General features: G+C 41.0%; 1 protein-coding gene across 3 annotated transcripts in view; it reads right to left on the reverse strand.

Annotated features, from left to right (window-relative positions):
- PLA2R1 (phospholipase A2 receptor 1) overlaps positions 1-2,665 on the reverse strand; it is a 125,493-nt gene extending 122,828 nt beyond the window's left edge. For 2 of the 3 annotated variants that reach the window (XM_086718712.1, XM_086718713.1), the window contains exon 1: positions 2,152-2,665. In XM_086718712.1, the coding sequence (XP_086574838.1) occupies positions 2,152-2,260 (109 nt within the window). In that variant the 5' untranslated portion in view covers positions 2,261-2,665. The remainder of the gene's footprint in view (positions 1-2,151) is intronic. The other variant, XM_025912266.2, reaches the window with a different exon arrangement.
- Positions 2,666-26,936: the final 24,271 nt, after the last annotated feature.

The raw sequence follows: 26,936 nt of genomic DNA on the forward strand, positions 1-26,936 counted from the left end.
TTATAATACATATCGGATCAACCAGTAATACATATTAAACAACTCAGATGAAAAAAGTACTACATGTACAATCTGCCTTGCATTATTACATACCCCTTATTAGTGAATATAAAACTGAAATGCATGCATATTTCTCCTGGCTGCTTTGTGGATACCAATCATAGCTAGAAGTAGTCAGTGTGGTTGGTGCACGTGTGGAACACAACAGTAAACCGAGGCACCTCCAAAACATGATTTAAAAAATGGTGTAAAAGCTTCCACATCTGAAAAATGGAAAGCTGGAGTAGACAATGTCTCAGGTCCCTTCCAATGCTAAAATTTTGTTTTTCCATCTTTGTATAAACAGGAAACACTTGATTTCAAACCGATCCCGATTATACTTGAAATGTCACTGATGTGGGGGATTGAAGTCAGGGAGGGGAGCCTGTGCAAGGTTTGGTACATTCATTGCCACACAGTCTCCAAGACCCACATTCCATGAACACCAGTAGCAGCGTTTTCTTATCTGAAGAATCTCTCTGCCAACTATGTCAAAGGCCTTCAGATATGCAAACTGTCACTTGGAGTGTCCAGGAGGTAGCAGATAGTTTTAACTTCAGAGTGTCCTTGACCACTAAAAAGAAGGCGCTGATTAGAAACTATCTCAGGCCAGGATTTGGGTCTGCTACATATAGTAGGGATTAGCTCATTAGTGCTAACGCTGGCTCAGAGGATCACCAGTGCATTTTCTCTGTGTGGCTTGAGTCCAGCTTCTGTCCTGTGGGCTACTGCCCTGTTCTAGATACCTATCACTAGGCACATTTTAAACGTAAAGTAATAAGCACTGTATGGTAAACTCTTCGTGGAGATGGGTCATACCTGGGGTCAGATGTACATCCACAGGACCATTTCTTTTGAACTTCCCAAGAGGGTTAAGAGGTCTCTGATCTTTGGCCATTTTAGAATAAGAATTACTCAATCTGTCCCAGATAAAGCCTTGTGGGAGTACGAGAGAATACAGTCCAGGTGAGATTATCTCAAAAACGTATGTAAAGTATGTTGAGAAAGAAAAACAAAACAAAACAAAACAAAAAACACAGGCATTGACCACACCTTGTTTTATCTCCTTTCCAAACTTATTGCCAAAGGCAGAGAGGATGGAGGCTGTCTGGAGGCTTCTCCTGGTTTATTTATTGCCCTGCCTGCCTCCTTTCACACAGGGGCTTCCACTTTTGGACGCTAGCTTCCCTCTGCCTCAGAAGCACCCATGCAGTTATTCTCCAGAGTAGGCCTCCTGCAGGACAACCTCTCCTCATGACTCTTTACACATCTTTTATGAGTCGTATGTGTATTAGGTGCTGAATAAATGTTTGGTGAATTGATCCAGTGTGCACTTGTGCTGGCGGGGCGGTGGGGGGGTGGTGACTTTGAAGGAACTCTGGCTCACTGGCACACCAGATGCCTTACAAACTATCTCATTTAATCCTTGGTGGTCGTCTGGATATCACAGACCCCATTTCTCTGATGAGAGGAACTGAGAAGCCAAGAGGGTTATTTGCTCAGCTTACACGGTCCATGGGGGCTACAGAGGCTCCACTCCCCCATTTGGTCTGCAAGGTATTAATAGAAAAGACTTTAGTATTCTTTTCCCCAGACGCAGAGGGGTAGAGGCCTTGGCTTAGGGCCACTGGGCAAGTGGTGGCACACATCCAGAAAGCTTGCTTTGGGAGGGGATGAAATGAGACATCTTTCTGCCATCATTTATCTGAGAGGTGATCCTTCCAAATAAACAACTCCCGGAGACTACATTTTGAAACATCTGCTACCCCTCTGTGCCCGGCCTGTACCGGGCGAGAGCGGAGTCAAGTTTTGCCTGAGAGCCCAGGCCAGGCCCCTCGCCTCGCCGCCCGCTAACGCCAGGAGGATGCGGGGGCTAGAGGAGGGGGGTGTGGGGCGGCGAGAGTGGGGTGCAAAGCCCGTCCGGCTGCAGGACTGGCCCATCCACACGGCTTTCTCGGGACTACCGAGACGCGGCTACAGTGTAAATCCGGCCGCCTTAGCTCCTTAGCAGCTCACGCCTCCCTGCCCCCAGCTTCACCCCTCCCTCCTCTGCCTTAACCACCCCACCCCCCGATGTGCCGATCTGGTCCCACCGGCCCTGGGGACACTCACCCTGCCACTCGAGGACCGGGTCGGGGGTAAGTGCCGTCGCCGCGCCCTCGGTGAAGCTCCGTGGCGCCCCCAGCAGAAGCAGCAGCGGCAGCGACCGCAGCAACAGCATCCCTAACCACTGGACTCGCCGGGCGCCCGGGGTGACGGTCGCGGCGGCCAGCTCCACAGCGGGAGCGCGGGGATGCGGTGCTGGGGGCGGGACCGCAACCCCCACCCGCCAAGTGCTCCACCCCTCCGGGGGCCTCGCTGTCCCTGCGTCCCGGAGACCCACTCCGTAGCCCCTGCCGCGACCGTATGCGGGAGCTCGGGGCTCTGGGCCGGAGACAGGGAAGTTGCAGAGGTTTTCCCCGCCCTACCCACTCGGGCTAGGGCAAGGAGGAGGAAGAGGAGGTGGACCATCTGCCCATCCCAGAAATTCCTGCCTTTGGGGTGGGGAGAGAGGAGGGGTGAGGCTACCCCGTGCACGCTCCTCCTGCTTCCAGCAGCCTCTCTCTTTCCTAGGGGAGGCCGAATAGGAGTTGGGGGTGAGCAGTTGAGAATCCCTGGGACAGGAAGTCTGACATCTGGGTTTGCAAACCACCCGGATTCTGGTAAACACCACGGGTTTGGCAGCTAGCAGCTTAGAATAAATCGAGCTGTGCTGTGAACCCAGGCGCTTTGGGAGCACGCTGGACTTCCTCTCCTCTGGAATGTTAACCATTGGAGGTCTTTGGGGTGCGCCCGGCTCTTCCCTCCAAGTACCCTAAGGTTCTTCCATTGTTGAGCTCCTTTCCTTTTTAAAATGCCACCCCCTACTTTCCTTCTCCTTGGATCCCCTAGCCCAGCAAAATAGCTGGGTTATCCCACTTTATAGCTGAGAAAAACCGTCGGGAAAGGCAAAATTATTTGCTCTAGGTCATCCCTTAATCTAGCTAAATTAGTAAGTAGGAAAAGCCTAGAATGTAGTTCTAACTGTAGTCTTTCAAATAACCAGCAGAACACTAGAAACATTTAATATCCGTGAGAACAAGCTAACATAAAATGGTTCCTAAATAGGACCTTGACCTTCCTCATTAAAAAATAAGAAGGGGGGGGTGGGGGGGGTGGGAGGGAGCTTAAAAAAAAAAAAAAAAAAGGGAAGGTGGTGGGATCTTGGAGGTCCTTTCTCAGCTGTCTATTGACAAAGACCAAACCAATATTTTTGAGTAACGGTGTCTGCTATAGACTGAATTGTATCCCCCTCCCCCAGTTCATATGTTGAAGCCCCACATCTCAATGCGATTGTATTTGGAGATAGGGCTTTTAAGAGTTAATTAAGTTTAACGAGGTCTTAAGGGTGGGGTCCTAGATAGGATCAGTGGTCTTAGAAGAAGAGGGAGCCATCTCTCCACCTGTAGTGACGTAGGAAAGGCCACTTGAGGACACAACAAGAATGTAACCATGTGCAAGCCAGGAAGAGAATCCTCATCAAAAATTGAAATTTTGGACGTTGATCTTGGACTTTCTAGCCTCCAGAACTGTGAGAAATAAGTATCTCTTGTTTAAACCACCCAGTCTATGACGTTTTCTTCTTGTGGCGCAACTAGACTAATAAACTGTTTTAGCCTGGTTCCCCAGAAAGCAGAACCTGGGATGAGATCCCTGCAGGAAATGGGATTAAAGACCAGAGTGAAATAGGGAACTGCAGTAGCAATATATGTTCAGTCCTGCAGGAACCTCAGAAGGTCTCCAATCTGTTTGTCCTGGGGAAAAGAAGAAAGCATTTAACTGTAGCCTCACCATTCCCTCTGGTTGTGGTGATTCTGGGGTTATTAATTCCCCTGGACAGTTCCTTGGCAGTGGTGAGCTTTAAGCACAGTCCTATGCTGAGGCATCTAAGAGGCCCAGGGGCGGGCAGCAGCAGGTGCATGGCATGGCTAGAGGTGAGGCGCTGTCAGATTGCCCCACAAGGAACCTGGAGGAAGCCTAGGCAGGGCTGGCTGCTGCAGAGGCAGTTGGGGTGAGGTGAGGCTGAGAGAATGTGAGAGGTTCCAATGTGTGTACTGAGTCAATAGCATATCATTATATGTAAAAGTTAGCATCTCTGCCTGAAAACATGCAGAAAAGGGATGCTTTCAGCATACTGACTATAGAGACTTTTATCATGAAGTATTTCTTCTGTGGCCTCAGGACTACATTGTGTGCTATGGGAATATCTCCAAAGTAGATGATTCAGGCCTGAGTGGGCTGGCATCTCCTGCAGCAGTCAAGTGCAATCCACATGCATAATCAGGTATCAAAGTGCAACACCGATGTCAATCTTTGGTGAAGGGCGGTGCAGGGAGATTAAACGGAAGAGAGACCAGGAGGAGCTAGAGCGATTGTACAGGGTTTGATGTGGAGCAAGAGGCTGTGCCAGGACTGAAAGAAGTAATGAGAGAACATACAAAGGTTTGAGTGAGAAATGCTTGCATTAGCAACAGTGAGTAGGTGGGCCTGGGTGGGGCAAAGGGCAGCTCCCAGGACACCGTGGCAAATGAGGTCAGTCACTGGGACATTGGGCTACCCCCCACTGGCTGTGGGATCCAGGTGAGAGAGTGACCCGCCATGGACTTCAGTTATACCCTCTGTGTGATGAAAAAAGGAGAAAGCCTTCCCTGACCCAACACAGACAATATTCCAAAGTAGCAGAGCTATGAATGGGAGCAGGATACAGAGAGGAAATAAGCCATATTTCATCTAAAGGCAATTAGTGTAATGAAGAATGGTGATGACAGCTTCCTGGCCTACCAACACCACATTTCCTATTCAAAATTAGAAGACTCAGAAAAGAGCTAGTTTTTCATCTCTTCCTGAAGTATTGTGGCTTTGAGGTGGAAATCTGTGGCAAAGAGCTTTTTAGCCTTGAGAAAAGCATTCTTTCCCATAGTCAAGTCTTGCGTGTGGTTTAGATCTATGAGGCAGGGTAATGTAATGGTTAAAAGGTGCTCTGCCACTTACCAGCAGGTTACTTAGCCTTCTTTAGCTTCAGTTTTCTTCTGTGTACAATGCAGATGGTCACGTTTGCCTCATAGTGTTGCTGTATTTAATGAGCTAAGTATGTACAGTGCTTAGCACAGAGTCTGGCATCCTGAGAATGTTCGTCTGTGGGAGAGTCAATCCTGTTGTAATGATATAAAATCCTGTGTCCTGACCCCAGCTAGGAATGGGGTGGCTGGAGCTCTGTGCCTGCAGGCCTTTGTACATCTTCCCATTGCTCAATTTATCATTTAGAATTAGAATTAGTTACTTGAGGGGTGCTGGGTGGCTCAATCAGTTAAGCATCTGACTTCAGCTCAAGTCATGATCTCCCGGTTCGTGGGTTCGAGCCCCATGTTGGACTCTGTGCTGACAGCTCGGAGCCTGGAGCCTGCTTCCGATTCTGTGTCTCCCTCTCTCTCTGGCCCTCCCCCACCGACACTCTGTCTCCTCTCTCTCAAAAATAAACAAACTTTAAAAAATTTTTTTTAAAAAGAATTAGTTATTTGATTATATCTCTCACTTGAATGTGAGTTCCTTGGGGGGTTGACTATATTTTCCTTCTCTGTGAATCTGCAGGGCAGCACATGTCCTGGCATTTAGTGAGTTCTCAAAAAGTTTTCACTGAATGAGTGAGTGAATGAAGGGAAGTAGGAATGAGATTGAAAGGAATATAGCTTTTGGAGTCATTTGAAACTCAAGAAAAATATTAGAACTTGTATTGTGTTGAATGAAAACATGGGAGAAGATTCAGGGATTTAAAACTCACTTAATGTTTCGGTTACAGTGAAAGTCAAAATTAAAAAATATTTTTTGAACACGGCAAATCATATATCTTATAAAGAACTTGTATCTAGAACATATAGAGAGCCGTCACCTTCAATAACAAGGGAACAAACAACTTAAATAACAAATAGGCAAAAGCTTTAAACAGACACTGCACCCAAGAAGATATACAGACAGTAAATAAATATATGAAATGATTTTCAAGACCATTAGGCATTAGGGAAATGAAAATATATACCACAATGCTGTACTACTATGCCTATTAGAGTGGTGAAAGTTAAAAAGGCTGACCATACTAAGTGTCACCAAGGATAATGAGAAACTGGAACTCTTACACACTGCTGATAGGACTGTAAAATGGTGCAATCACTTTGGAAAATAGTTTGGCAGTCTTAAAAAATGCATAACTACTTAGTTTCCTAGAGCTACCATAACAAATTGCCACAATTAGATGGTTTAAAACAGCAGGCATTATTCTCTCCCAGTTTTTTAGGCTCGAAGTCCAAAATCAAGGTATTGGCAAGGTTGGTTGTTTCTTGGGTATGAAGGAGCATTACTTCCAGGCCTCTTTCCTAGCCTCTGGTGGTTGCTGACAACCCTTGGCATTCTTGGCTTATAGTTGCATCAGTGTAAAGTCTACGTCCATTGTCCCATTGCCTTCTTTCCTGTGTATCTCTCTGTGTCTTTGTATGGACTTCTTATAAGGACATCCATCATTGGATTTATAAAATTCTGGAAAATTCAAACTGATCTGTGGTGGCAAAAAACAGATTAGTGATTGTCTGGAGATGGGAATGGAAATAGGGGGTTAGTGAGAGATATTTAGCTGAGCTAAAAGGGAATGGACAAGTATTCTAGACAGAAGGAATAGAGGTAAGAGTGGAGTACTTGAGAAAATTGTGGAGCAGAGGGATTGGGTATGGAGATGGGAGGTTCTGGAAGCATTGGGGCTAAATAGGAAAGCTGGGGCTAGGTCCAAAGTCATGTTAAAAACCTTTATGCTAAAGCCAACAGGAAGCTATTAAGGGGTTTCACTGTGACCAGATTCATGTGTTATATTTTAGAGAGAACATCCCTGCTATAGAATGGAGAATGGATTGGACATGAGTGTGCTTTATAAGGATGAGGAGGCTGCTGCAGGAATCTGGATAAAGAGATGACTCTTGTCTGGACTAGAAAGGAGATAGTGGAAGATTGAGAGAAGCGAACACATGTTGCAAAATGTTTAAGAGGAGGAATCATCAAGACCAGGTGTACTGGGGAGAAAGAGGAATTATCAAGAATGATGTCCCAATTCTGGCATGACCAATCTGCTGGCTCAATCCAGTGAGAAACCAGTTTGGGGAAGGAGTAGGATTTCAGTTTGCAATATGTTGAGAGGCTTATGGGAAACCCAGGTGGAAATGTCCAGGGGGCAGTTGCAAATATGTGTATTAAAGTCAGGAATAGGATGGGAACATAGATTTAGAGGTTATCTGTGGTTGATAATTAAAGCCATGGGCATAGATATGATTGTTGGAGATTGGGATAGAAGTGGAGATGCCAGAAAAGAATCACAGGGAACAAGAACATTTAATTTAAGGGTCAGCTACAGAAGCAGACTGAGAAGGACTTAGGTGTCTAGAAGCTGGGGAGGAGTATTTCACTGAGAGAACCATCAACAGCTTCATGTGCTCTGGATAGGTCAGAGGATGCAAGGACAGAAAAGTCCACCTGATTTACATATAAGGAGGTAAGTTATGACCCTGGGGAGAGTGCTTCTAGTGGTTGAAGCTAGAAGACACATTAGTGGTTTGGGGATCCCTAGGAACAGAGACACCAAGTATAGACAATTCTTTCAAGCAGTTTGTGGTTGTTGGGTGAAGGAGAGATAACTGCATGAACTATGGATACATGCTTGGGGATGAGGGCAAATGTGGTTGTTATTGTTGTTATTATTATGTTGGTTTTTATTTTTATTTTTTTTTTTAATTTTTTTTTTTCAACGTTTATTTATTTTTGGGACAGAGAGAGACAGAGCATGAACGGGGGAGGGGCAGAGAGAGAGGGAGACACAGAATCGGAAACAGGCTCCAGGCTCTGAGCCATCCACCCAGAGCCTGACGCGGGGCTCGAACTCACGGACCGCGAGATCGTGACCTGGCTGAAGTCGGACGCTTAACCGACTGCGCCACCCAGGCGCCCCTATTATGTTGGTTTTTAGGTGAGAGACTTGAGCATGTCTGAATGCTAGTGGGAGGGATCCAGTAGAGAGGGAGAAGTCAAAGATACCTACTGTTGGAAAAAGTCAGAGTGAGGTCCCTGAGAAGGCAGAAGTTTCCAGAACAAAAAGTAAAAGGATTCACTTTAGAAAGTAAGGCAATGCCTCCCATCATAGCGGAAATTGGTTGTAGACACAGGTTAAGTTGTAGACACAGGTTAAGTCTGAAGTCTGAAAGCTGAGGGTAGAGAGTTCTCTCATCTGCTAGGTTCTAGTTTCTCTGTGGTGTAGTAGGGGAATTCATCTGTGAGAATGAGGAGAGAGCTCAAGTCAGAGAAAGGAGGTGGGGTTAGTTCTGGTGTCCACAGAGAGAGCTGCTGTGGAAAGATATCTGGAAATCTGGGCATCACCAGGGACCTAGATATGGCCAAGGACCATGATTTTATAGTGGACCATGTATTTTCATAACAATGCTCAGCAGCCTAGGTACATGCAGAGAGAAGGCGGGCCCTGGGCTTCATCTAGAGTGATGCTACTCAATTAGGATGTTGCATACAAGGGAGTTGAAGATATTGGCAAGAGAAAGGTTGATGATGCTGGTGGGGTCACACAGGACTCGGCTTCATGATGGGCAAGCAGAGGTATGCAGGAGCGATTCTGGGGCTAGACTGTTAGTTTCAGATTTTGGCTTTGATGAACTCTGTGCCTTAGTTACCTCATCTGCACAATTGGCATAAAAAGAGTACCATATCATTGGCTTATCAAGAGATTAAATGAGTTAATACCTGAAAAGTGCTTAGAACAATGACTGTCACAGAGTACCCAGCAAAGTCATTTTTATTATTAATTACTGTTCCTCGAAACAAATAAAAGATATTTTTGGGCCAAGAATGAGTATTAATTCAGTTTCTTGCTGGGTGGAGAGAAGAGCCATATTTTTGTCCTTCTTTCTTCTTAGTAGCTGTCCTTTCTGGCGTGTTTTCTACGTGCCAGGTTTTGCTTGGGGTGTCGTAGTTGAGAGGTCACATTGCCTGTGTGGAAATCTGCTCTGTGACTACGCCAAGTCATTGTGCCTCACCCAGCCTTTGTGTCTTTTCTGTAAAATAAGGTCATAAGAGTGTCCACTCCATAACCTAATATGTGGAAAGCACCCATAATCTAGCAAATAATGAATCCTCATAAAATGTAACTACAATTATTAGATAATACCCACAACAGTTACATCACAAGGTAGCCATTATTATGGTCATTATATACAGATGAGGACACTGAGAGAGTTTAAGTGACTTATTGTTAAAGCCCTACCCTGAGCTACTCATTAACTTCCTGTGAGACCCTATCTCATTAAGAGGAAACCATACTGTGGATGAAAGGGAATATCGGTTTATATAAGGCAGAAGTTTTCTAACCTTATTTAATATATATTTTTAGCAGCTTTCCCCGAGTTATTTATTAAAGTCTTCTGGATGTGTCCAAAATATCACTTTATGTTGTGATTTAGCAGCAGCATGGTATTTTAACTAATAACATGCGCAGTGGCTGGAGTACTAAGGGGGGAAAATAAGTGAAAATTCACTGGGCTAAGGGCCAATTTCAGGAGTGAGTTAATGAACTAGTTTTTCACCTTAGTCCAGGCAACAATTTGTATCAATTTAATTCAATTAACGGCTTTCCCAGTGTGTGGTATTTAGCCAGAAAGAAAGTTCCACTCGTGTGGAAGTTTCTGCTGAGTGTCTGTCTCCATGGGGTCTGCACAGGGTGTCTGAAATCTGCCCTATCAGTGCATAGCCTGGTTTCTGCATGCTCATGCTTTCCTTCTGCCTCCTGCGTGTAACCTTGGAGAGGATATGCAGAGAAAGCAGGCAAAGGGATGTACATTCGTAGAAACAGGAGGAGAACCCTCTAGAAAGAATGTTCACGAGCAGCACATGTTTTCTGCAACCTAGCTTGTCCAGGAGTGCTCAGCTCTCATGGTGGTCAGGGCCACCTAGAGAGTTGTTGTTGTTTTAAAATTGTTAACATTTTATGATGAATGGATAAAGAAATTTTGGTTTATATACACAATGGAGTAGTATATGGCAATGAGAAAGAACGAAATATGGCCCTTTGTAGCAACATGTATGGAACTGGAGAGTGTGATGCTAAGTGAAATAAGCCATACAGAGAAAGACAGATACCATATGTTTTCACTCTTATGTGGATCCTGAGAAACTTAACAGAAACCCATGGGGCAGAGGAAGGAAAAAAAAAAAAAAAAGAGGTTAGAGTGGGAGAGAGCCAAAGCATAAGAGACTGTTAAAAACTGAGAACAGGAAGATGGCGGCGTAGGAGGACGCTGGGCTCACCGCGCGTCCTGCTGATCACTTAGATTCCACCTACACCTGCCTAAATAACCCAGAAAACCGCCAGAGGATTAGCAGAACGGAGTCGCCGGAGCCAAGCGCAGACGAGAGGCCCACGGAAGAGGGTAGGAAGGGCGGCGAGGCGGTGCGCGCTCCACGGACTGGCGGGAGGGAGCCGGGGCGGAGGGGCGGCTCGCCGGCCAAGCAGAGCCCCCGAGTCTGGCTTGCAAAAAGCGGAGGGGCCTGACGGACTGTGTTCCGACAGCAAGCGCGACTTAGCGTCTGGGAGGTCATAAGTGAACAGCTCTGCTCAGAAAGCGGGAAGGCTGGAGGACAAAGGGAAGGAGAGCTGCTGAGCCCCCGGACGACAGAGCTCAGTTTGGTGGGGAACAAAGGCGCTCGCCAGCGCCATCTCCCCCGCCCATCCCCCAGCCAAAATCCCAAAGAGAACCAGTTCCTGCCAGGGAACTTGCTGGCTCCGCGCGCAAACACCCAACTCTGCGCTTCTGCGGAGCCAAACCTCCGGCAGCGGATCTGACTCCCTCCTGCTGCCACAGGGCCCCTCCTGAAGTGGATCACCTAAGGAGAAGCAAGCTAAGCCTGCCCCTCCTGCCCCTGTGCACCTTGCCTACCCACCCCAGCTAAGACGCCAGATCCCCAGCATCACAAGCCTGGCAGTGTGCAAGTAGCCCAGACAGACCACCCCACCCCACAGTGAATCCCGCCCCTAGGAGAGGGGAAGAGAAGGCATGCACCAGTCTGACTGTGGCCCCAGCGGTGGGCTGGGGGCAGACATCAGGTCTGACTGCGGCTCCGCCCACCAACTCCAGTTATACACCACAGCACAGGGGAAGTGCCCTGCAGGTCCTCACCACGCCAGGGACTATCCAAAATGACCAAGCGGAAGAATTCCCCTCAGAAGAATCTCCAGGAAATAACAACAGCTAATGAGCTGATCAAAAAGGATTTAAATAATATAACAGAAAGTGAATTTAGAATAATAGTCATAAAATTAATCGCTGGGCTTGAAAACAGTATAGCTGACAGCAGAGAATCTCTTGCTACAGAGATCAAGGGACTAAGGAACAGTCACGAGGAGCTGAAAAACGCTTTAAACGAAATGCATAACAAAATGGAAACCACCACGGCTCGGATTGAAGAGGCAGAGGAGAGAATAGGTGAACTAGAAGATAAAGTTATGGAAAAAGAGGAAGCTGAGAAAAAGAGAGATAAAAAAATCCAGGAGTATGAGCGGAAAATTAGAGAACTAAGTGATACACTAAAAAGAAATAATATACGCATAATAGGTATCCCAGAGGAGGAAGAGAGAGGGAAAGGTGCTGAAGGGGTACTTGAAGAAATCATAGCTGAGAACTTCCCTGAACTGGGGAAGGAAAAAGGCATTGAAATCCAAGAGGCACAGAGAACTCCCTTCAGACGTAACTTGAATCGATCTTCTGCACGACATATCATAGTGAAACTGGCAAAATACAAGGATAAAGAGAAAATTCTGAAAGCAGCAAGGGGTAAACGTGCCCTCACATATAAAGGGAGACCTATAAGACTCATGACTGATCTCTCTTTTGAAACTTGGCAGGCCAGAAAGAATTGGCACGAGATTTTCAGTGTGCTAGACAGAAAAAATATGCAGCCGAGAATCCTTTATCCAGCAAGTCTGTCATTTAGAATAGAAGGAGAGATAAAGGTCTTCCCAAACAAACAAAAACTGAAGGAATTTGTCACCACTCAACTAGCCCTACAAGAGATCCTAAGGGGGACCCTGTGAGACAAAGTACCAGAGACATCACTACAAGCATAAAACATACAGACATCACAATGACTCTAAACCCATATCTTTCTATAATAACACTGAATGTAAATGGACTAAATGCGCCAACCAAAAGACATAGGGTATCAGAATGGATAAAAAAACAAGACCCATCTATTTGCTGTCTACAAGAGACTCATTTTAGACCTGAGGACACCTTTAGATTGAGAGTGAGGGGATGGAGAACTATTTATCATGCTACTGGAAGCCAAAAGAAAGCTGGAGTAGCCATACTTATATCAGACAAACTAGACTTTAAATTAAAGGCTGTAACAAGAGATGAAGAAGGACATTATATAATAGTGACAGGGTCTATCCATCAGGAAGAGCTAACAATTATAAATGTCTATGCGCCGAATACCGGAGCGCCCAAATATATAAAACAATGACTCATAAGCAACCTTATTGAGAAGAATGTGGTAATTGCAGGGGACTTTAACACCCCACTTACAGAAATGGATAGATCATCTAGACACACGGTCAATAAAGAAACAAGGGCCCTGAATGAGACATTGGATCAGATGGACTTGACAGATAGATTTAGAACTCTGCATCCCAAAGCAACAGAATATACTTTCTTCTCGAGTGCACATGGAACATTCTCCAAGATAGATCATATACTGGGTCACAAAACAGCCCTTCATAAGTTTACAAGAATTGAAATCATACCATGCATACTTTCAGACCACAATGCTATGAAGCTTGAAATCAACCACAGAAAAACGTCTGGAAAACCTCCAAAAGCATGGAGGTTAAAGAACACCCTACTAACGAATGAGTGGGTCAACCAGGCAATTAGAGAAGAAATTAAAAAATATATGGAAACAAACGAAAATGAAAATACAACAATCCAAACGCTTTGGGACGCAGCGAAGGCAGTCCTGAGAGGAAAATACATTGCAATCCAGGCCTATCTCAAGAAACAAGAAAAATCCCAAATACAAAATCTAACAGCACACCTAAAGGAACTAGAAGCAGAACAGCAAAGGCAGCCTAAACCCAGCAGAAGAAGAGAAATAATAAAGATCAGAGCAGAAATAAACAATATAGATTCTAAAAAAACTGTAGAGCAGATCAACGAAACCAAGAGTTGGTTTTTTGAAAAAATAAACAAAATTGACAAACCTCTAGCCAGGCTTCTCAAAAAGAAAAGGGAGATGACCCAAATAGATAAAATCATGAATGAAAATGGAATTATTACAACCAATCCCTCAGAGATACAAACAATTATCAGGGAATACTATGAAAAATTATATGCCAACAAATTGGACAACCTGGAAGAAATGGACAAATTCCTGAACACCCACACTCTTCCAAAACTCAATCAGGAGGAAATAGAAAGCTTGAACAGACCCATAATCAGCGAAGAAATTGAATCAGTTATCAAAAATCTCCCAACAAATAAGAGTCCAGGACCAGATGGCTTCCCAGGGGAGTTCTACCAGACGTTTAAAGCAGAGATAATACCTATCCTTCTCAAGCTATTCCAAGAAATAGAAAGGGAAGGAAAACTTCCAGACTCATTCTATGAAGCCAGTATTACTTTGATTCCTAAACCAGACAGAGACCCAGTAAAAAAAGAGAACTACAGGCCAATATCCCTGATGAATATGGATGCAAAAATTCTCAATAAGATACTAGCAAATCGAATTCAACGGCATATAAAAGGAATTATTCACCATGATCAAGTGGGATTCATTCCTGGGATGCAGGGCTGGTTCAACATTCGCAAATCAATCAACGTGATACATCACATTAACAAAAAAAAAGAGAAGAACCATATGATCCTGTCAATCGATGCAGAAAAGGCCTTTGACAAAATCCAGCACCCTTTCTTAATAAAAACCCTTGAGAAAGTCGGGATAGAAGGAACATACTTAAAGATCATAAAAGCCATTTATGAAAAGCCCACAGCTAACATCATCCTCAACGGGGAAAAACTGAGAGCTTTTTCCCTGAGATCAGGAACACGACAGGGATGCCCACTCTCACCGCTGTTGTTTAACATAGTGCTGGAAGTTCTAGCATCAGCAATCAGACAACAAAAGGAAATCAAAGGCATCAAAATTGGCAAAGATGAAGTCAAGCTTTCGCTTTTTGCAGATGACATGATATTATACATGGAAAATCCGATAGACTCCACCAAAAGTCTGCTAGAACTGATACATGAATTCAGCAAAGTTGCAGGATACAAAATCAATGTACAGAAATCAGTTGTATTCTTATACACTAACAATGAAGCAACAGAAAGACAAGTAAAGAAACTGATCCCATTCACAATTGCACCAAGAAGCATAAAATACCTAGGAATAAATCTAACCAAAGATGTAAAGGATCTGTATGCTGAAAACTATAGAAAGCTTATGAAGGTAATTGAAGAAGATTTAAAGAAATGGAAAGACATTCCCTGCTCATGGATTGGAAGAATAAATATTGTCAAAATGTCAATACTACCCAAAGCTATCTACACATTCAATGCAATCCCAATAAAAATTGCACCAGCATTCTTCTCGAAACTAGAACAAGCAATCCTAAAATTCATATGGAACCACAAAAGGCCCCGAATAGCCAAAGTAATTTTGAAGAAGAAGACCAAAGCAGGAGGCATCACAATCCCAGACTTTAGCCTCTACTACAAAGCTGTCATCATCAAGACAGCATGGTATTGGCACAAAAACAGACACATAGACCAATGGAATAGAATAGAAACCCCAGAACTAGACCCACAAACGTATGGCCAACTCATCTTTGACAAAGCAGGAAAGAACATCCAATGGAAAAAAGACAGTCTCTTTAACAAATGGTGCTGGGAGAACTGGACAGCAACATGCAGAAGGTTGAAACTAGACCACTTTCTCACACCATTCACAAAAATAAACTCAAAATGGATAAAGGACCTGAATGTGAGACAGGAAACCATCAAAACCTTAGAGGAGAAAGCAGGAAAAGACCTCTCTGACCTCAGCCGTAGCAATCTCTTACTCGACACATCCCCAAAGGCAAGGGAGTTAAAAGCAAAAGTGAATTACTGGGACCTTATGAAGATAAAAAGCTTCTGCACAGCAAAGGAAACAACCAACAAAACTAAAAGGCAACCAACGGAATGGGAAAAGATATTTGCAAATGACATATCGGACAAAGGGCTAGTATCCAAAATCTATAAAGAGCTCACCAAACTCCACACCCGAAAAGCAAATAACCCAGTGAAGAAATGGGCAGAAAACATGAATAGACACTTCTCTAAAGAAGACATCCGGATGGCCAACAGGCACATGAAAAGATGTTCAGCGTCGCTCCTTATCAGGGAAATACAAATCAAAACCACACTCAGGTATCACCTCACGCCAGTCAGAGTGGCCAAAATGAACAAATCAGGAGACTATAGATGCTGGAGAGGATGTGGAGAAACGGGAACCCTCTTGCACTGTTGGTGGGAATGCAAATTGGTGCAGCCGCTCTGGAAAGCAGTGTGGAGGTTCCTCAGAAAATTAAAAATAGACCTACCCTATGACCCAGCAATAGCACTGTTAGGAATTTATCCAAGGGACACAGGAGTACTGATGCATAGGGGCACTTGTACCCCAATGTTCATAGCAGCACTCTCAACAATAGCCAAATTATGGAAAGAGCCTAAATGTCCATCAACTGATGAATGGATAAAGAAATTGTGGTTTATATACACTATGGAATACTACGTGGCAATGAGAAAAAATGAAATATGGCCTTTTGTAGCAACGTGGATGGAACTGGAGAGTGTGATGCTAAGTGAAATAAGCCATACAGAGAAAGACAGATACCATATGGTTTCACTCTTATGTGGATCCTGAGAAACTTAACAGGAACCCATGGGCGAGGGGAAGGAAAAAAAAGAGGTTAGAGTGGGAGAGAGCCAAAGCATAAGAGACTGTTGAGAACTGAGAGCAAACTGAGGGTTGATGGGGGGTGGGAGGGAGGAGAGGGTGGGTGATGGGTATTGAGGAGGGCACCTTTTGGGATGAGCACTGGGTGTTGTATGGAAACCAATTTGACAATAAATTTCATATATTGAAAAAATAAAATAAAATAAAATTGTTAACATTTTAAATTTATCTTTGAGAGAGAGAGAGAGAGAGAGAGACAGAGCACGAGCAGAGGAGGGGCAGAGAGAAAGGGAGACAGAATCCGAAGTAGGCTCCAGGCTCTGAGCTGTCAGCACAGAGCCTGAAGCGGGGCTTGAACTCACAAACTGGGAGATCATGACCTGAGCCAAAGTACGATACTTAACCAACTGAGCCACCTAGGCGCCCCTAGAGTTTTTAAAAACCAATATGCAGGCCCCGTCCCCAGAGATTCTGATACAAGTGGTCTGTGGTGGGACCACAACATCTATTTTGTTTGTTTGTTTGTTTGTTTTTAAGTTCCCAAGTTTTTGTATTGTGCAGCTAGGGTAGAGAACTTCTGGGTTTATGTTCTAAACTGCTGTTGGGTTCTGAATGGAGGAGGGCAGGAGGTAATGTTTGGGATACAAAAAGGAAACGAAATCTATAATAAACTTCTCAGCTGGGGGAGAAGAGGCTGGTTTTTAAGGTAAAATTTCCAATTGTAATCAAAGGAAGGGAGAAGCAAGGCATGAGGAAGCTTTAGCAGACATGGCCTGGCTGTCATGTGAGAATGGGGAATTTTACTTCCTGACCCGAGGAGCTCCCATTTGGGAACCAGAACTACCGAAGGACTTTCTCAAAGCCTTGAAGCTCTGGTTGTCACCCTGTGGGCTATAACTTTCCTAGAACTTTGGCAGAAAGGCTGGCGAGTGATCAATGTTTATTTAACATCTATTAATCATTTTCTGGTAATTTAGATATTCTGAAATGTATATAAGATAGTTTTGTCATCACCAATGCTCCTTTTAAACAAAGATAATAACAAAAAGAGGGTTGCTGCACCTTTTAATTTTATCCAAAGACTCCCCAGATAAATCCAGGCAGAGTCTGTGAGTGTGTTCTCATCCTGAAGGAGTAGGTAAGGAGAGAAGGAGGCAGCTAGAGAGCAGGGTGGAACTGATGGGTTAAAAATCCTTCTTCCATTATTTCTTGGTTGCGTTACTTTGGTCAAATTACATAATCTTGCTGAGTTTCGTCTCTAAATGTGGAACAATAAAGACCTACCTTACAGGATTGTTATGAGAATGTGAGCCAAGTGCCAGGCACAACAGGGCCTCCAGAAGTATAGCCACAGCAGGCATTCTGAGGTGGGGAAAATGATCCTAATGGATCAGGGACAAAGAAGTCTCTGGTATGTTCATACTTGCCCTATCATGTACACGCATAGGGTTGGAGATCGTCAAGTTTTATTTCTAAGCCAATTTAAAATGCTAAACCTCAGGGTAGAAAAGACAAGATCATTGCGATTAGACAGGATAGAGTCATGGGGCTATGAAAATAAACTTGTTGACAAAGGTCTTCACCTACCCTTTTTAGGTTTAATTGCTTAAATATTAGACTTTCGTGCAACTTTCAAAGAAGAAAGCCTGAAAAGCTCAGTGAATAGAACACTAGGAAATTGGAAAATCTGATCTTGCTAGTTCTTCTAGGAGTCATCCGAAGCATGCTACTTGACTTTTCCATAGCTTAACTACTTTTCTAGCTTGAAACAGGAATCATAGTGTTGTTAAGTGTATGGATTTTTGTAACCAGGAAAGATATGGATGGTTAAATGACCATGAATCCATGATATACCTTAATTTTTTCCTGCATTTATTTATAAATCAACATATAGTTTTATTCTTGCATAATGGGTTTATTGGCATTCTGTTACTTGAAAAGAGCAATTTATTAATACAAGGCCAGAAACCTAACTAAGACTGATGGGTTAAATAACATTTTAAATACATTCCTAGTGAATACCCCAGTTATAAAATTATAAAAGTCCTTTGCTGTACTTTCATTGAAATAAAATTGAAAAACAATAAACTGCATAAATTTAAAATGTGCAATTTGAGAATTTTTGACATATCTGTATATCCATGAAACCGTTGTTATAATCAAGGTAGTGAACATATCTATAATCCCTACAAATTTCACTGTGTTCCTTGGTAAACCTTCTTTGCCATCCTTCCTCATCCCAGACCCCAATCAGCTACTGCTCTGCTTTCTGTCATGATAGATTAGTTTGAAATTCCCAGCATTTATATAAATGAAATTGTATAGTATATGCTCTTTTCTTGTCTGGCTTCTTTCACTCAGAATAATTATTTTGAAATACTGCCGTGTGGTTGCATGCATTAATAGTTCATTTTAAAAAATGCTGAGTAATTTTCCATTGCACAGCTATACGATAATCTGTTTATCCATTTACCTGTTGATGGATATTTGGGTTGTTTCCAATTTTATGCTATTGTAAATAAAATTGCTATGAACATTTGTGTACAAGTCCCTGTGTGGGCAAATCTTTTCATTTTTCTTGGGTAAATATCTCTAAGTAGAATAACTGGATGATATTGCAGTTATATGTTTCACTTTTTTTTTTTTTTTCAACGTTTATTTATTTTTGGGACAGAGAGAGACAGAGCATGAACGGGGGAGGGGCAGAGAGAGAGGGAGACACAGAATCGGAAACAGGCTCCAGGCTCTGAGCCATCAGCCCAGAGCCTGATGTGGGGCTCGAACTCCCGGACCGCGAGATCGTGACCTGGCTGAAGTCGGACGCTTAACCGACTGCGCCACCCAGGCGCCCCTATATGTTTCACTTTTAAAGAAACTACCAAATTGTTTTCTAAAGTGGTTGTACCACTTGACATTCCCACCAGTCATATGTGAGAATTTCAGTTCCTCCAGATCTCATTATGGTTGGAATTGTATTCTCTCCCTCAAAGATCCCCCAAAGATCTCGAAGTTCTAACCCTCAGTACTTGTGAATGTGACCTTATTTGGAAATAAGGTATTTGCAGACAATCAAATGAAGATGAGGTTATCATGACTGGTACCTTTATGAAAAGTGGACATTGGGACACAGAGACAGACACATAGACAGGGAAAACACCATATGAAAAAGAGGACAGAGACTGAAGTGATGCATCTATAAGCCAAAGAATGCCAAAGATTGCCAGCAAATCACCACAACTCAGGAGAGAAACATGGAAGAGATTCTCCCTTTCGGCCCTCAGAAGGACCCAATCAACCCTTCTGACACTGATTTTGGACTCCTAGTTTTCAGAACTGTGAGACATTAAATTACTGTTGTTCAAGCCACTTACTTTATGGTACTTTGTTCTGGGAGCCCTAGGAAACTAATATATTGGCCAACACTTGGTGGGGTCAGTCTTTTAAACTTTAGTCATTCTAATAGTGTATAATGGTATTCTATTGTGGTTTAAATGTGCATTTTTCATACAGCATGGTGGCTATAATTAATAAGTATATATATTATATACTTGAAATTTCCTAAGAGTAGATCTTAAGTATTTTTATCAAAGGAAAAAAAAAGAAAAAAAATGCAACTATAAGGTGTTGGCTGTGTGAATTAATTTGATTATGCAAGTCATTTCACACTATATATGTATATAAAAACATCATGTTGTGTACTTAAAATAGATATAATTTCATCAATTATACTTCACCAAAAAAAGAAAAATAAATAAATTTACTTTTCTCTAATGACTAATGGTATTGAAAATTGTCATATACTTGTCTGATATCCATATATCTTCTTTGGTGAAGTATCTGTTTAAATCTTTTGTTCATTTAAAACAAATGACTGTTTTGGGGCACCTGGGTGGCTCAGTTGGTTGAGCATCTGACTGTTGATCTCAGTTCAGGTCATGATCTCATAGTTCGTAAGTTCAAGCCCCACATCAGGCTCTGTGCTGATGGTGTGGAGCCTGCTTTGGATTCTGTCTGCTCTCTGCCCATCTCCCGCTTGTGCGCACACACTCTCTCTCTCTCTCTCTGTCTCTTAAAAAAATAAATAAACTTTTTAAAAATTTTTAAAAATTAAAAACTTATTCTATTATTACTGAGTCTTGAGAGTTCTTTATATATTCTGTATACAAATTTCTTATCAGATATATAATTTGCAAATTTACTCTCCCAGTCTGTAGCTTATTTTTTCATTGTGTTAATACTGTCTTTTAAGAGCAGAAGTTTTAGATTTTGGTGAAGTCTACTTTATCAATTTGTTCTTTTATGGATTATGCTTTTGAAATCTAGAAATCTTTCCCTAACTCAGGGTTACAATGATAGTCTATGTTTTCTTCTAAATGCTTCATATTTTAAGATTTTACTTTTAGGTCTGTGGTTCATTTTGAGTTAATATTTGTTTAAACTGGGAGGTTCATTTTTTTAATGTGTGAATAATCAATTTTTCCAGCACATTTATTCAACAGATTATCCTTTCTCCACTAAATTGCCTTTGCACCTTGGTCAAAAATGAGTTTTCTACATTATGTCTATTTGTAGACTTTCTCTTTTGTTCCATTTAATTATTTGTTTATATTTACACCAGTACCTCCATGCTGTTTTAATTATGGTAGTGTTATAAGTATTGAAATCAGGTATTTTAACCTTCCAATTTTGTCCTTCTTTTTCAAAGTTATTTTGAGTACTCTCGATACTTTGCATTCTTGTTTGAATTTTGAAAATAGATTTTTAACTTCTCCAAAAATCCTGCTGGGATTTTAACTGAGATTGCATTGAATCTATAAGTCAATTTGGGGAGAATAGACATCATAATAATACAGAGTCTTATGACTCATGAACAATCAATATCTATTCATTTATTTAGATCTTTAATTTTTCTCAGCAATGTTTTATAGCTTTTAATGTAAAGTTCTTTTACATCTTTCATCAGATTCATCCCTAAATGTTTCATATTTTCGATGCTGTTGTAAATAGCATTTAAAATTATTTTTCAATCTGTAATTGCTTTTTGCCAGTATATAAAATTACAATTGGTTTTGTATATTGATCTTGTATCCTGCAACCTTGCTAAGCTCATTTATTGGCTCTACTAACTTTTCATACATTTCATAGATTTTTCTGCATAGATAATGATGTCATTTGTGAATAAAGACATACACTAAAAGTATATGTTTAATAGAAATGTTATGAGTGGAAAGCATTCAGTCTTTTACCATTAAGTTTCATGTTAAATATAGGGGTTTTGTAGGTGTCTTTTATCAGCTTAAGGAGGATCTCTTCTATTTTCAATTTGATGAAAGGTTTTATCAGAAAGGGGTGTTGAATTTAGTCAAACATTTTTTCTGCATTTATGAGGTGATCATGATTTTCTTTGTAGTTTGTTTATGTGGTGGATAACTTCATTGATTTTTGTATATTAGATAAACTCTGCATTGCTGGGATAAACCCCATTTAGCTATGATGTATTTTCCTTTTATGCATTGGATTTGATTTGCTAATGTTTTGTTTAAAAATTTTTCCATCTATGTTTTCATGAGGGATTTTGGTCTTTAGTTTTCTTGTAATGTCTTTTGTTTTGTTAGCTTAATGCTGGCCTCAAACATTGCATTGGGAAGTATGCCTTGTTCACTTTTCTGCAAGAGTTTATGTAGAATTTGTAGGTATTGTTTCTTCATTAAGCATTTGATAGAATTTATCTCTGAAGCGATCTGGGCCTGGGGTTTTCTTTGTGGGAAGGTTTTTTCACTATGCTTCAGTTTCTTTTGCAGATATAGGAAAATTCAGATTACCTATTTTTTTGAACAATTTCTTTTGTCTTTCCAGGAATTTGTCCATTTCATATAGGTTTTCAAACTTATAGGCATAAAGTTGTTCATAATATTCCCTTATTTATCTATTTAATATCTGTAGACTCTATAGTAATGTCACCTGTCTCATTCCTGATATTGATAACTTGTGTTTTCTATTTTTCTTTTGCTGGTCAGTCTGGCTAAAGGTTTACCTATTGTATTTACCTTAAAGAAAATTTGGGTGTCATTGATCTTCTCTTTTGTTTTTCTGTATTCTTTATCATTGATTTCTACTTTGATCTTTATTATTTATTTCTTCTACTTACTTGGAGGTTTTTTTTTTTTCTCTTCTTTTTCTGGTGTCTTAAAGTAGAAGCTGAGGTCATTAATTTGTGACTTTTCTTGTTTTCTAACATAGGCATTTATTGCTACAAATTTACCCCTATGTACTGCTTTAGTGGCATCTCTCATATTCTGATGTGTTGTGCTTTTATTCAGTTTTAAATGTTTTCTGATTTTCATTTTGAGTTCTTCTTTGACCTATGGGTTACTTAGAAGTGTGTTATTTAGTTTCCAAATATTTGGGAATTGACCAGATATCTTTTTGCTATTGATTTCTAATAAAATTCCATTATGGTCATAGAATATACTCTGTATGACTTGAGGTTTTTCTAAATGCATTGGGATTTGTTTTATTGGCCTGGAGCATGGCCTATTTTGCTAAATATTTCATATGTCCTTGAAAAGATAATTGCTTTTGCCATTGTTGGGTAGAATGATCTACAACTGTCAATTAGATAAGCTGGGACTATTGTAGGACTCACCTTTTTGTTTTCTGTGTCTCAGGGATGACTGTCCTTTAATGCCTGATGTCCAGTGTCTTGATAACTATTGTTCTATGTATTTTGTTTGTTTGTGTTGTTGTTACAGGTGGGGGAACAAATTTGGTTCCTATTATTTCATCTTTTTTGGAAGCAGAAATCTCCTATTCATTTTTTAGGGATTTTTTTAAATCACATCTGCATTTTATCTCCAAACTTGCTTTTGATGAGGAAAGGAAAGAAGCATAAGGAACTCTGGAAATTTGTACTGTAACACTTTTTTCAATAGCCCATGACTCTGCTTGGTTTTTCCCAAGGAGTGTTTGTGGTGTGTGTGTTTGTGTGTGTGTGTGTACTGTTAGTACATAAATACATTTCATATTTAGCTAGACCACATTTCAGAACCAAAAAGTAAACTTAAAAAACAAATCAAATCTGAGTAGCCAAATTAGATACAAAATCTTAGAAGCATGTTACTGAAGTCTCTGGGCTAAAATGTCTGTGTTTTAGTTGAGAAGAATGCTTCAGACCCACACTCTTACATTATAAATGATTCTAACAATGGGATATAAGGTGTTAATCCAAATGCACAGAAAAGATATTTGACTAGGCATTCTCACTGAGAATCTTGGTTAGCAGTCTCTGCGCTCCAGCAGCTATCCATTTCCAGGGCAGGGCACACCTGTGTTCGAAGCTTCCTATTCATTTTAGGCAATATAAGAAAAACAGTGACTGGGTCTTTCCTTCACCTTTCTGTTCCTAGACTCCATGATGATCGTTGTTTCCATTAACACTGTCTTTCCTCACACCATACGGTAGAAAATACCATCAAATGTCATCTTATGGCTTTTTTACAGAAATCACATGCCAGCCCTATTCTAGTTGTCTCACTTCTATTTGTAGATATTCACATCTTCCCGAATCATTTATTTCATGATAGTCTCTTGGATTATTTTTTACAAGGGGTTAATCATCTCCATTTGTGCTGATTTTTACTAGTTTCATTTTCAGAGCTATTTAATTTTCAACTCTGGGGATGGCACGCTTCCTGTCTATGGGCTGACTAAAGGTATGCTGTGCTTAAACTGGATCACCCAGGTGGCATGGCCATACTTTGTATACCATACTACTCCTTCCCATTTGATGAAAATCCTCCTGGATTCTCCCTAGTCCTTTGACTTTAATTGCATTCCCTGAGGGATTGTGTGACTAACCTATGTGAGATGCAGAAAACCTGTGCATCTCTTTACTAGATCTTCCTATGTTTTGACTTGCAATTTCTATTCAGGCAAATTCCTGCTTGTTAGTAAGAGCAATTATTTTCAAAAAAGGCTGGGCCCAAATCTGAGCTGGTCTTAGCTTGTTAGCTCAAGTTTCTTAAAAACAAAATCTGAAATCTGTCACTTGTGTGTTTGTTGTTTGCCATAAATAGTTGTGGCCTTATTTCCATTAATATTGTTAATTTTGCCTGGAGGTCCTCATGACCTACATTATTCTTCCACTCCTTCCCCCAGTTTTCCCACCACTTTACTATTTCTAAGAAAAGCCTGTGATTTGTTTTTGTGGGCTATCCCTCTGGGAGGATGGGTTAGGGAAAGGACTAAGATACATTATTGTGAAATTATTCTTAGAACTGAGTAATGTCCTCTAAGGGCCACAAATGTTAATTTGAGAAATGTTGCTTCAAGTGGCTTTTCTTTCATCTACATCCTTATCAAATATGTCTATCCTTTGAGTGTTAACACTTAACGCTTGTGAAATGTTAGCACCCAGAAGGTATGAGTAAGTCTTTTTAACATTTAGACCTAAATTTTGTTGGCTATATTCCTCACTATGGTACCTGGAAGACTTAAAGAACCCTTTCGGAGGTTTAAATTCATGTCTGGTATCTGGGAATCTTTCGGGGGTGCCTTACATACCCTATGGCAACTTGGTGTTTCCGTGGAACCATGCCTTGGCCCAGAACACTTCACATTCCACTGCCTGAGCGGAGCATCTGCCTCCAGGCCCCACCTGAGGCTCCTATCACCCACTAAGTTCCCTGCTGCTGCCTATCTCTAGGCTTCTGCTCGACCTACAGCCCTGGCAGGTACCTGCTCAGTTGCTGTCACTCACCTCTACTCGAGAGCCTTAGGCTCTGCCTTCAGAGCCCATATTTCTTTGCCATTTGCAAGCAGCTCCTCTCTTCTGTGTTCCACTCTTTCACAGCACCACAATAGAATGGCCTGGGCCCCAAGCGTTTAACAGGTTTAGACTTCAGTTTCTATAGAATTCTTTTAAGGGCTAAGAAGCTGTTACCACATATACCCAGAAATAGCATTCTCCTCTTATGATTTGACCCTTATTCTGGGTTATTCTTATTCTAACTCATGATATCAGAGGACTTTCTTTGTTATTCTTCTTCATAACTTCATAACTTCATGATTCTTCCTTGAAATTTGTCTTTAGTTTTCCAGTCATATCTAGACCCCAACCTTGGATACTCTGCTCTTTTACTAAGTGGGCAGTTATTGGATGGCAGAACTCAGTTAATGAAAAACAACTACCATTTACTGAACATTTATTAAGCAAATATGTCAAACTTTTTAATATGTTATTTCATTTAATTCTCACAAGAACCCTAGAAAATACAGGGAATATATGTACTAAATTTACAACACAGAACCAGGTTGAAGACAGGAGTATCTATCAGATTGTTATCTCTTCCCTATGAACTTCTCAGCAGATAAAGTTAAGACACAAATATTCACATCCTGTTGGTGCCTAAATCTAAGCCTGGGATATTAAATGGTGGCTTTGTGTGCTAAGAAAGGATAAAAATGATAATGTGTGCTTTCTTGTGTCCATCTGGAACTGAAGTCATTTTCAGATTTTTGAATGAATCATAGAATTCTATTAAAGCATGAATTAGTTATCTCTTAAAATGAATAGATTTGATTAAATCAAACAATGAGTGAACATGATCAAAAAAGCCCCAGAGAAAAACATTTTACATTTTCTTTTCTGCCTCTATGACAGATTCATATATTTTATTATGCTCAGCGTTTTAAATCTTATTTATCTTTCTCTTCTCCAATTCCATCTTCTTAATAAAAAAAGTTTCAAAAATATGAAACATTTCTTGAAATCAATGTGATAGACATTCAATACACTAACACTCTATAAAATACATGTAACAGCTTAATTTAAATTTTCATGATGTCACTGCAGTGTTTATGCTACTTCTGATCCTGTGCCTCAGTTTCCTCATTTATAAAATAGGAGAAGCTAATAATACCATCCCATTGGGTGGTTGTGAGCTCTGAATAAGTTAGCGTATATAAAGTCCTTGAACAGTAGGGGTTACTTATTTTTATTAACAGTGCAAACTATTTCATGATAATAAGACACCTCTATTAAAATTGGAAACAATAGATACATCTTAAATAGTAATAGATATAAACAATAAGTAATATATATAAATAAATCTAGTAGATATATCTATTAAAATAAGAAAGAAATATGCATGTTTGTATTTATATATGTACTATATGTGTGTGTGTATATACACACACACACACAAATAAAAATTATTTAATAGGAAGTTGTTTTTTAATACACGCACCCCTGTGTTAGGTATAGCAAAGCCAACTGGATGAAAAAATTAACCTAGTGACTTTTTCCCCAATCAGTTATTGACAAATAAGGGAGTTTCATGATGTACCATCTTTAGATGTTGACCTGAAACAAGATTGGCTGCTATGCAAGGACCATGAATGTAAATACATTTCAGGCTGAAAAAACAAAACTATTTGAGCAGTAAGTTTCCTCATAAAACACATACCTAGATATTACAAAGATCAGATTGAAATTTCAAACTGAATTTGAATTTCCATGGGATTTCTGAAGTCTTGAAGTTGATAATGACACCAAAGAGTGTGTTTGGGTCAAATCTGTGCTTTCCGGAGGCCAGTCTCTGGAAGTGACTGGTAGTGCCCAGGGTCTACCTCTGAGACAGGGTTACAAGATGAGAAACTCCTGGGATGCCTGAGCTGCTCTCTCTTTGCTGGTTGTGCAACCAAATACAAGAGAACAGAAGGTGAAGTTCTGTTTCACATTTGGATGTCTCCAAGGCACAGGGAGATAGCATATAACCCCACTGCGGTCCACA

The sequence above is a fragment of the Puma concolor genome, chromosome C1 (genome assembly GCF_028749965.1).
Source record: "Puma concolor isolate L17-30 chromosome C1, mPumCon1.1.hap2, whole genome shotgun sequence".
Classification (NCBI taxonomy): domain Eukaryota; kingdom Metazoa; phylum Chordata; class Mammalia; order Carnivora; family Felidae; genus Puma; species Puma concolor.